This window comes from Rhipicephalus sanguineus, chromosome 1 (assembly GCF_013339695.2).
Source record: "Rhipicephalus sanguineus isolate Rsan-2018 chromosome 1, BIME_Rsan_1.4, whole genome shotgun sequence".
Lineage (NCBI taxonomy): Eukaryota > Metazoa > Arthropoda > Arachnida > Ixodida > Ixodidae > Rhipicephalus > Rhipicephalus sanguineus.
In genome coordinates, this window is record NC_051176.1 from 222,639,174 (window position 1) to 222,651,246 (window position 12,073).

The 12,073-nt window shown below is 44.8% G+C and overlaps 1 protein-coding gene across 1 annotated transcript in view; it reads right to left on the minus strand.

The window, feature by feature from the left end:
* Positions 1-335: 335 nt before the first annotated feature.
* The window catches only part of LOC119372970 (large neutral amino acids transporter small subunit 2), a 60,274-nt gene continuing 48,536 nt past the window's right edge, over positions 336-12,073 (minus strand). Inside the window, exons 8-10 of the mRNA XM_037643170.2 lie at positions 11,222-11,371; positions 6,817-6,994; positions 336-5,369 (exon numbers count right to left, since the gene is read on the minus strand). Of these exons, the coding sequence (XP_037499098.1) occupies positions 5,287-5,369; positions 6,817-6,994; positions 11,222-11,371 (411 nt within the window). The 3' untranslated portion in view covers positions 336-5,286. The remainder of the gene's footprint in view (positions 5,370-6,816; positions 6,995-11,221; positions 11,372-12,073) is intronic.

Genomic DNA, 12,073 nt, shown 5'->3' on the forward strand with positions numbered 1-12,073 from the left:
GCTCTGCGTGGGCTTTTATGCAATGAGTACTTACAGCTAGCACAATTATTTGGTGGCTTCCAGCGTTTTCGAGCTGTAAATAAAATTATGCTAGCGTTCACGGTGTCATGAGAAATATCAGCGGCGATAACAGCTAATTTCTGGGTCGCTCTCCCTTTCGCATCCTGTCAACCTGAAGATGCTGCATTTCGATGTACTTAGCTAAAGGTACATCTCGAATGTGCACCCGTTTGAACCAAGAAATTGTCAACTTGGTTCAATTGCGCAGTATATTTTATTTGTACGAAGTATTCTGATGTACCCAACGTTTTAATTATACAAAAAGTATTCTCCAAACAGGAGAGAAGAAACTAAAGGGAATGCATGTGTTACACGGCCTACTGGGCCTGACGATGCACTCGATAACGCAAGCTACCAATAAAGCGCACACGACAGATTTGTACGAAGAACACTTTATTGACAAAAAAAAATGCTGTACAATTTGTCTTCCGTAAAATCTTAAGCAAGCTTGCTTTTCTGCTGCAGATTGCTCGAAAAATCAAAGACAGTCAAGTACGTTCTTTAGAAAATGTTAAAAAATAGACGTTCCAAACCATACTGAGAAAACGACATGAATACAAAGGTCATTTTGACAGGCGTTTGCGGAGCACAAGACGTGGAATGTTGACTATACCATGATAATTGTTTCGAAGGTCACACGCAACGTCACTCGCCAAGGTTGCTTGTTTATTTGCTCTGCCTCTTTCCACGTTGTTGTAGGTGCACCTTATCGCGAATGAGCACGCGAATGATTATGAATCACTGAAACGTGCGAAAATGCGAACAGGAATGTTGTCGCGTCGACATTAAACCTTATATCAAATAAGTGGTCCGTAAAGAGAACACAGGTCAAAGTCACATGCATGGTAACCTTCAACGCCTGGCTTTTTGTTAGCCACTGCTGCCTCCCTCTTTTCAAATTACACACCACAAGTGTCCGAAATTGTAACGCCTGACCCAATGCTGTGTGCTAAATGCATAGTGAACCACACACTGGCACGGCTGCAAAAAAAAAAAAAAAATGCGATGCAACAAAATGCCTAATAACATGCATTATGTAGTGTCGTTTGTTCACAATAAATGCATAAAAAAGAAATTAACTTGCATCTATGTTTGTCACATTCACATATCAAGGAGCGGACACGTAAGAAACGACAAAAATAGACACATAAGCAGCCACGACTGACAGATGTTGTTGGAATAGAATGTCAGCTACTGTATATTGGAGTAAAACCGTTAAATTCATTCAGAGAGGTAACAAATACGTGATGTAGCTGCAGAAAACTGATGATATGAAATGTTATTCAAGCACAGTAGCGGACCCCAGCGCGGAAGACGCGAACAAACGTGAAGCAAGACACGCCGTGCACATGTACAATCAAGCAAGCACACTAAGCCAGCTCGGGCCAAGGTTTGTCATTATGACTCCAAGTAATAAGTGAATACCGCTCACTCTAGGAAATATTAGATGGAGCGGCACATCAAATGATTTAACATTAGGATGTATTTTAATGTGCTTAATCTTGGGGGTAATCGCGCTTCTTTAACGTACAGGAACAGACTGAATACACCACGAACACAGAGCGCAGAGCTCTTAATGTGCTTAAAGTTGCTCCAGAATCGACGCCATCTTTCAGAGCTGGACATAGCTTTTTCTGAGCTCACTTGAACCATGGCACGTCAGTAAGCCTGCTATACGTATGACATTATAATATAACTGCGTCGCATTCCTCTTAGGTGAAATTGATAAGCGCGCACGTCAGTTGTGTAACGCCGACTACGGTGACTAGTAGTCCAAGTAAGCAAAAAAAAAAAAAAATTCTCCCAGTGTGCACACTCAACTGATGTTTTTGTACGTCCCAGTCATTCGTCTTAACAACGAGCAATAAAAAATTGTCATGACCTAACTTGACTACCACCTACATTAAAAAGCTTCAGCGCTTACCGTTCATTTACCGCAGACGTGATATACTCGTATATGGCCTCAGAGGTACAAAGTACGAAAATGCTGCAAACTCGCTGACATACAACCTATGTAGGACCGTCGCCACTAGCGTACTTTGAATAAATGCCTTATCGGAACATATAACGACGGTACTAGCTGTGGAAAAATACGCCGTTCGACTATAAAAATGAGCTAATTTGTTGTTGTTTTTCAAAGCCATGGGGGAAAATACAGACAGTCCGCAGCACACTGTATACTTAAAGTATAAAACGTAATTATGGCACAATTCAATAACCCCTTCAAAAACCCTTAGCTCTATCATTTGTAACATCCAGGAAACACAAAGCATGTGTAAAAGAAAAAAAAAACAAACAAACCAGCGTAATCGAATGGTCAAATTGCACTACCACCGGGAAAAGTCGATTCAGCGCTAGTCGCATAAAAAACAACACGATGAAGGCGGGCGATATTTGGCACTTGCGCTGCTTGCTACTGCGCTTCTTGCGATGCACCGGCCTTACTGAACGACTGCAATTAGAACGTCCTTCCTGTGTGTCTTTGTCGTTTATTATATATATATAATTCTGTGTGTGTGGTCTCTCTCTCCCTGCGCCCTCTTCCAGCCCCTATCCCCCCTCCACTGCAGGATAGCAAACCGGATGCTAATATCTGGTTTAGCTCCCTGCCTTTCACTTCGTCTTTCTCTCTCTCTTCTTCTCTAAACACCGCGCAATTTTCAGTACAAGAAAGTGTCATAAGTGACAATATCTGAACTATCATCACACTATCACTGAGCGTCCACTTTTTCTGAAAATGTTTTATAGACACGACTGTTAAGAGCTCCATCAGCCTTGAGAGCAGAAGTAGCGTTAAAAATATATTCCCCTCTGATATGTGTGCACTGCTTCCTAAGCTGCCCACAGTTTGCCGCAAGCCTGTCGAAAGGCACGCCGCGATATCAGAAATAAGTAAATTCTAGTTTGTGGTAAGCTTGCAAAAAAAATGGTTCCAAAAATCGACAATAATCATCGCGCCGTCTTCTTTCTGAATGATAAATCAGTTGCTCTATCACAAGCAACGGTGGGTGTTAATGCATTTAGAAACGTTCGTTTGCGCTCCTGTAGCAAAGAGTAAAAAGTATCCTTTAGGCACACGGGCTACCAACCACAATAACCAACACCGGCAACCAACATGAAGAACTGGAGGACGACAAACTGTCGTGAACACAAGGTTTTAATCGAGCGCTAAATAATATAAACACGGTGTAGTTTACTATATAGAACCCCTCCAAAAGCTCGACACGAAATGCACGTGACAGACCTGCTGTTGTCTAACGCCACAGCCAGCGCGGCCCTTCGACGCGACCGGTAAGCATTTTGTCTGGTTCAGGTGACGCGATGCACGTGAGAACCACTGGCGACAGTAAACAGAGACGTCAGCGTACACGATCTCTCACCGGAAGTTAAAAGAGAAGCTGCTCTGCTTTCGCGTACAGACAGCTGCCTGCACAAGTTAAACTATATATAGAGCTTCCTGTGCAGAGCATAAACACGTCTCGTTTCCCATTTACGAAATTACCTCTCAGTGCTTTATGCCGAAGCCTTTTTTTTTTTAATCTACTTAGCGCTCAACAGAATACAAAGGCTGTATCAAGCTGTATCAAATTGCTTCTAAAATTGTGTGACAAAAGGCTGGGGAACAAATCTACCCCGAAAGAGGTAACAGAAATACGTTGACCAAAACTGTTGCATAAACATTCGAATATGATTGTCAAGAAAGCGAACAGCTGATGCACAGCCAGGAAATCAGATGGAAACACAAGCAACGCTTCAGAAGTATGCTGCTAACGTCGATAACAGTGTGTGACGATGCTGTCACAGATTACGGTCGACTCATGCTTCGGCAAACGGTATGACAGCGCGACGAGAATGATGACGACGGTGTAACGATTGAAGCATGGTCCAAAAGGCATGCACGACAACGGAAACACAACGGTGAGAGGACAAGGTCACGACGATCGCGATATGACAACGCAATGACGACAGCGTGACGACAACGCGCTACCCCCCACTCATAAAAACGTCGATATGCAACCAAAAAACGCGAGAACTGCAGCACTGACCACTAACCGGTCGGACACCACAAAGGCCTCGCGCAATAGCACGTTTGTCCTAATATAATAATAATTGTTGGGGTTTAACGTCCCAAAACCACGATATGATTATGAGGAACGCCGTAACGGAGGGCTTCGGGAATTTCGACCACCTGGGGTTATTTAACGTGCACCTTAATGTAAGTACACGGGCCTCAAGCATTTTCGCCTCCATTAAAAATGTAAAGGAGAATGAATCGAGGCAAAGGTGTGACGGCAAAGGTAACGTTACGGTCGCAGGGCCACATTTAAAGCTTCCAGTCTGTGCCGCAAAATTCTGCATCATAAAGCGTGCATTCCATGTTGTAAAGTAATCGCATACCACCTCAGCAGACGCGGTTTCCACACGAGCCATATTAGGCATAGACGAATGCACGGCGCGAGCGTGTCGTTGCAAGTGTCAAATAAGCAAACAACACCAGCCGTACGAAGCAATACATTGATAACTACATATTATGGTGTTATTTAAGAGAAATGAGAATGCCTGGCACTGCACTCACTGTCACAACCTTCTGCTTCATTAGTCCTTTAAAAGTGATCAAAATGGACACATACGAAAACGTAGAAACTTCGCACGCCTCATAACCGTTGACTATGCATGCCGGTCCTCCAGCACAGAATTCAACAATACAGTGACTCCCTTTTAGAAATACTCGGTAGTAATTCGAAAGCTAAACCAATATTTTGATAAAATTTCATGCTGTTCCTAAACGAGTAAAGCCTGATAATTTGCACATTGTTTCCGTTGGATATTCTTTTACCTACCAAGGCACTCCAAGGACCAAGGTTCAACATGTGATAATACTTTCTTGAACCCATTCCTTTAAAAGTGAAACACGAAGTTTGTCTTGTTACAGCAACCACTAAGCTTATCTTCCTCCAGTTCACCATGTCAGTTCGCGCATAAGTTTTCGACGTGCTATACAAGAAGGTAAGCCATTCTTTTTTCGGTATAGCAGCATTAAGTAATGCTGGCTACGACAAGTGTTTTAACACTCTGCCAAAAATGAACATACGCCGATGTTTCTGCAGTTTTGAACGTCGTCGTCCTCATACTGAACCAACAGGGGTTCAGTATGGGGACACACACTGCGGTAAGGCAGTTGGATGGTCCTTTACAATTAAGCTCCTGAAATCAAGACTGCAACCTTCAGGATTCAACTTCCAGAAGCTTTTCTTCTTGCTCAGGAAGTATGACTTCCAGATACTTCTGCATCTCTATTGTAAGACATTCTGAAAAAAAAAAAGAAGGGTAACACACATGTTAGTGCAGTTAACTGCGACACCGAGCTGGTATTTAAAGGCAACGTTTTTGATGGGAGCAGCGCTAAACAAGGGACAGGCCTGCGGAAAACACAGTGCCGAGTTCGAGTTTGGTGACACCAGGTGGTTCATTTTCTTTTTTTTAAGTTTGCCGGCACAAATCTCGCTTACTGCGCACCTGTGAAATGCTGTCTATTGCCCCTACTGTCTAACTTTCTTTTTACTACTCCTGTTAACATTATATTAATCAAGGGCAGTAACTGTCGGATGGAGTAAAACTCGAGCCGTAGGAAAGCTGAACAGATTAAAGATACGAACAAGAACATCAATAATGAATGTAGCTTAAAAAAGGGAGATCGTCAAAGTGTAAAAAGTAATAACTAACAACACACGGTAAAAATAAACTTTGCGTCATCAATATACCGTGTCTCTCTATGAAGTTTTTCTGTTTGTTTGTTTTTTCGCCCCTCTTTTCCCTTATTATTTTCTTTCTTATCTTTCTGTCTATCCTTAGCCTTTCCGCAGCGCAAGGTAGCAAAATGGATATTTATCTTCCGGTTAGCCTGCTTGCCTTCCCACATAATTTTTATCTCTCTTTGTCAATATCTAAGAATAGTTGCTTTGAAATGAAAAGTAACTGCTCGAGTAACTGCACCACGACATATTCCCCTTCTCAGAGTGCGGAAAACATAAGCCGAGAGGCAGAAATGCGCGTTGTCGCCCCCCTAGAGACGACGCTGCTGCTTATGTACAGAAGAGCGGGCATTCAGCTGTCGCCAGCTCCGTCAGCTTCGCGCTGCTAAGCAGACAGTACGAGGCACAGGCAGAGGGAATGCGCGTGCGCAGTGGCTTACATTGGAGTCTCTGAATGCTTAAAACAAATAATCTGGTGTCAATAAACTCAGTTGTGACGCAGCGCTCTCAGTGCTATCTACTAGTTCGCCCATTTCTTTAGCGCTGTACGCATGAAAAATAACACATGCTAAAGTACTTCTTCGCTATTGTACGCTATGTTCCGATGAAAACAGAGTCCGGTTGAATAAATTTACTCGATGAGAACTTTCGCTCGATGATTATGACGTTCAAGCTCGCACACACGCACAAACCTAGCGGAGAGACAGTTTAGAAAGCCCTCAACAATTCCTGAGATAGGTGCCTATTTAAAGGCTTGACTGGCAGCAGCGCCATTCGGTCCAAAGATCCTGCTGCGTGTATCGCCGCCTATTGCTGCCTAGCTGTGATATCTATACTGTCGCAAGTTCACTCAGTGAACAGCTTCCACTGAGAAGTATTTTCAGTGGCCAGTCAGCCTACACACTTCTATTCGTGGTGAACGTTTGTAAGGTGCCTCAGTACAAAAGGCACCAGCAAAACAAGTTTCATAAAAATGTGCAACAATGACCCAAGCTGTACTTACCCGACAACTTTCGGATCACTTTGTTTTTAGGACTCCAAATAACGAAGATATAATAGGCAGGGATGCCAGTGATCAGAATTACGAGGCCCATTCCAGTCTCCGTGGGGCTGGCATACAAAGGCATAAACGTAAGGAATGTGCACATGGCCAGGAACACAATGGGGAAGACAAGCGGAACCTAAAAGAAGACAGAAAAAGAATAATTAAGGTCCAGCATACAATTACTCTATAGCGAAAGGCATACATGGTTTCAACCCACACTTGTTGCATGATTCATCCGTAAAAGTCGTGCATGACAGGTCGATGAGGCAGAAGGCATGTTTGTAGCCCCGAGCCAACCACAACGCACGCGGTAACATGTACGAATAAAATGGACGATGTTAATAACCAAACGTTATTTCCACGGAAGTACTTCAATTAAAAATGCTGCGACCATTGTTACGAAAAAAGCGACATGTAACGTGTTTTTTTTTTGCAATAATTTACTAAAGTCCAACGATTTTGTCATGCATCATCTCAACAGCTGCTGAGGGTTGGCAGCAATTCAATTGCGTCCAAGTGCACATGAGGCAAACCAATGATGTCGGAGCTAAGGTTCTAATCACTAGAAACTCGCACGCTGCCATCAAGAGAAATATAGAGGAGTGACGCTGACAGCTAGCTGTTCGCGTTTAATGGGCATTCCTAAATGTTTTATGGGTACCATCGAACGTAGGTCCTAAACGTTTTATGGGTACTATCGAACGTAGGCCGAAGTCAATCTGCTAGTATCTCTTTCAAGGTATACTTGTGTTCACAGCAGTTGTAAGCGTCTGCGGGAGTGTTATATTGATGACACTGCCTGATGGGCAACCTGCCCCCGTAGGATAGTTTCCTCGCCGTATTCGCTGCTGATCACATGTCTCGTTGTTTTATAACACTTCCAAATTTCAACTGCATTCTGCGATTTTACGTGCCAATATCACCATATTAGTATGAGGCGCGCAGAAGTGGGGACTCCGGATTAATAGGGACAACCTGAGGTTTCTTAACGTGCACCTAAATTATGTACACGGTCGATACTTCTACTCATGTTGGTATCTAATCGCTTATACAGACAAGAGAGCGCATGCAGAAAGTTCGACCTGAAAGTTCATAGGATCCATGTGGATCTTATGAGATTCATCATCATCATCGGCCTGACTGCGCCCACTGCAGGGCAAAGGTCTCTCCCATGTTCCGCCAATCAACACGGTCCTGTGCTCACTGCGGCCACGTTGTACCCGCAAACTTCTTAATCTCATCTGCCCACCTAACTTTCTGTCTCCCCCTCGTGCGTTTGCCTTCTCCTGGATTCCAGACAGTTACTCTTAATGACCCGCGGTTATCTTGCCTACGCGCTACATGCCCTGCCCACGTCCCTTTCTTCTTCTTGATTTCGACGAAGATGTCCGTAACACCCGCTTGTTCTCTCACCTACTCTGCTCTCTTCTTGTCCCTTAAGGTTACACCTATCATTTGCCATTCCATTGCTCATTGCGTAGTCCTCAATTTAAGCTTAACCCTCTTGTAAGCGCCCAGGTTTCTGCTCCGTGGAGACGTTCCGGTAAGGTGCATCTACCTTCTTCTTGAGGGATAGTGTTAAGCTACCATTCATGATTTGAGAATGCTTGCCGAATGTGCTCCCCCCTCACCCGTTTTTATTCTTCTAGTTACTTCAGTCTCATGGTTTGGCTCCGCGGTCACTACCTGTCCTAAGTAGACGTATTCCTTTACAACTTCCAGTCCCTCGCTACCTATCGCAAAGCGCTGCTCTCTTACGAGACTGTTGTACAATACTTTAATTTTCTGCATGTTAATTTTCAGACCTACCGTACTGCTTTCCTTGTCCAATTCAGTAATCATGAGTTGCGATTCGTCCCCTGAGTTACTCATCAATGCAATGTCATCAGCGAATCACAGGTTACTAAGGTACTCTCCATTAACTCGTATCCCTAACATCCCTAACTCTTCCCAATTTAGGGCCCTGAAAACCTGTAAGCACGCGGTGAATAGCATTGGGGAGATCGCGTCTCCCTGCCTTACACCCTTCTTTATTGGAATTTTGTTGCTTTCTTTATGGAGGACTATGGTGGCTGTGGAGCCACCATAGTCCGCCTACGAGATGCATGTACGCTTGATATTCAAAATGCATGTACGCTTGATATTCAAAATGGCTGCTTGTGATATTATTTCACATTGTGAGTCTCTTTCACATTGTGAGTCTCTGTGAGTCTCTGTTGGGAATGCCGTGCCTTACAACCAACAAAGGTTTCTATTCAAGTAGCCAAGCGCTTAGATGAGACAAGGCTCCCATCGCGTCCGTTTGTGCTTAAAGGTAACGGACAGGGCTTCGCGTTCGCAACATGTTAGTGAATGCCGGAATATGCCAATTCGCGATTGTACCGGACTCCGGACACTGGGGTCAGTTTCGTGTCCCTGTCACTGATGGGTGCGCCGTCGTAACCTGCGTTTCCACAAAGTCGGCTGCTTTCCTTACATGCGCTGCGCTGCTGCATACGAAGACCCTCACGAATTTCGGTTGCAAAAACTTCGACCAAATACAGAATAATAAAAAGTTTCACCAGAAATTCGAAGCCCTGATAGACATAGCAAAGCATTAGACAACTATACGAGCAGTAATGTTCGCCGTTTTTTCGGCCTTATATACTGCAGAAAACAGCCGCATGCTAATTTATTTATCCCAACGTTCCTTTCTCTTATGCATGCTCCCCCCTTATTTACTACCCCAACAGGGGCCTTTAAGGGCCAATAAGTGATGGCGGTGGTGATGATGAACTATGACGTCGCGCGCACTAAGGCAAACATGAACATATCTCATCCGATGAGCGCGAACCGTGGCTGTCACAACGTAGGCATGATGAACAGTTTCAACGCGAAGCCGCCGCAGTGGTACTGTGTTTGTGGTGCTCGGCTGCTGAACCGAAAGATGCGGGCTCGATTCCGGCCGCGGCGGTCGCATTACGATGGAGGCGAAATGCTAGAGACCCGTGTATTTAGATTTAAATGTACGTTAAAGCCCCAGGTGGTTGATATTTCCGGAACCATCCTTTATGGCGTGCCTAATAGTCATATCGCGGTTTTGGGCTCGTAAACTATTCAATGCAAACTCTAACATTAGGCGCGCAGAGACAGCGCGCAAAGAGGCCAGAAATCTCGGCTCGTTCAGCCTTTGCCGGTAGGGCCGCCTTCTCAATTAGCCGCTACGACGATTATGACTGTTGGTTACGACTGTCGCCGCGCACAGCAATTCTGCGTTCCAAAACTGCTGCATTCTTCCTCCCTGATCCACAGTGTGCACATCCGGGAATTTCCAAAGCATATCAGTAGCTCTGACAGCGGTACTACTGGCGAGTGTTGTGCAGCGTATCTACGTTCAGAGATTAGTTCGCCCTCGCCGTGATTGCTAGCGCAGCAATCACCCCACCTATCGCGGTATGGTCTGCAATTTATACCACGCCTTGCCCAGCCACTTGGGCGCGTCGGCATTTATTTTTACGAAGCCTTTCCCCTGACATCTACACAGATGGCTCGGCAGGAGGTTAATCCCTGCGGAGCGTAATGCAGCTCCTAGCGGATATGTGCGACAGAAACTTAGCATGCCCCGCTACCCACCTCAGGTCCGCTAAAATGAAGCTGTCTGTAACAAGCCTAGCGGGTATGGGCCACAGAAATCGGGCAAGCCCCACTATTCATCTCCAGTCCACTACACGTTATGAATCTGAAGCAACTTCCCTGACTTAACGTCGCGAAGACTGGTTTTAAACAAAGTTCAGATGGTTCCAAAACTACTATAGAGCGAAGTCAAGCTACGAAACGGCAATATGATGCCACCAGGTCCACTTCTTAACCAGACTTCGCGACGATAAGTCAGTGAAGCTGCTTCAATTGTTTGTCCTTTCGTTCTTTGATTTATGGTCAGCATACACTGGATGATCTATTTTAATTGAAACATATTTAAAAATATGAAGGGGCGGGAGATTTCACTCATGTAATAGCGCTTTCCCGCTATTCATTTTTTCAGCACGGCGGACACTCGATCACTGAGTAGCCAACGCTGCTCGTGCGCTAGTCAACAAAGATTCGTTAATTCATCTTTACTGATTTTAACGCCAGCATTGCAACCGCAGCAATGGAAATGGCCGCCGGACGGAGGCATACGCGGAAGCTGAGGAAAGGCTGCACCACGTACTACAGTCCCGACACGTAGGCGCATAATGCGTCACGAACACGTACATGAAGCCCCGATGCGATCCAAAAGGAAGAGGTGTACAGATAGAGAAAATTCACTGATGACATACACATAATACGTGCAACGAAGACAACAGTCGAAACCAGCCTTAATAATAGCACAATGTGCACGAACCTTGATCGGCCTGTGCATGTTTGGTCTTTTGTAACGTAGCCAGAGCATTCCCAGGATGGAGACGCCCACCCAGAGCCACTGGTTGAAGCTCAAATAGTTGATGAGGACGAAGATGTCGCTCGTCGTAAACATCAGCAGCGCCACGGCACACTGCATCAAAATTTCTCATCACACATCTGACATGTAAGCATGCACTGCGTTGAGAAACAACTGTATGGTAAATAAGTAAATCAGTCTTTATATAGATAACAATTTTAATGGTTACCCCGGAAATGTTAGCCTGGTTCATCGATTGGCTTACTACACCAGGTGTCGGCGTGATCATTGCATATACTATGGTATATACAATGATCACATATACACAAAACCAATACGTACAGTCACGCGCACACATATACACAAAATAGTTATTCGTAAACTTTTGTAAAAACACTAACAGCGCTTTTGTATTGTTCATATCACAGACACTGCTTTGCCACGGGCCGAGGAGCCGCAGCAGCCGCAGCTCCAAGCTCAAGCCGCGTTGCAAATGTAGCGCAGCTTTCAGAATCTTTCGTTCTGCGTCATAACGGGAACAATTACATAGTGTGTGTTTTGTCTTCCCGAGTGTTACATGCGCTGCACATATATGAGAGTCTCCTATGCGCAGTCTCCTATATTCTATACCTTATGAATCTCCTATATCCTCCGATTCACGAGTGGCACAGCAGTCGCTGAAGTCACCGCGCGCCCGAGATAAACTAGTCATGGACATAAGGCGCCTAGGCAAATCAGCCATTGCCGACGCTCCTTTGCACTGACATTACGATGCTCCGCAGATTTAAACATGATGCATGCTGAATAGTATCCTAG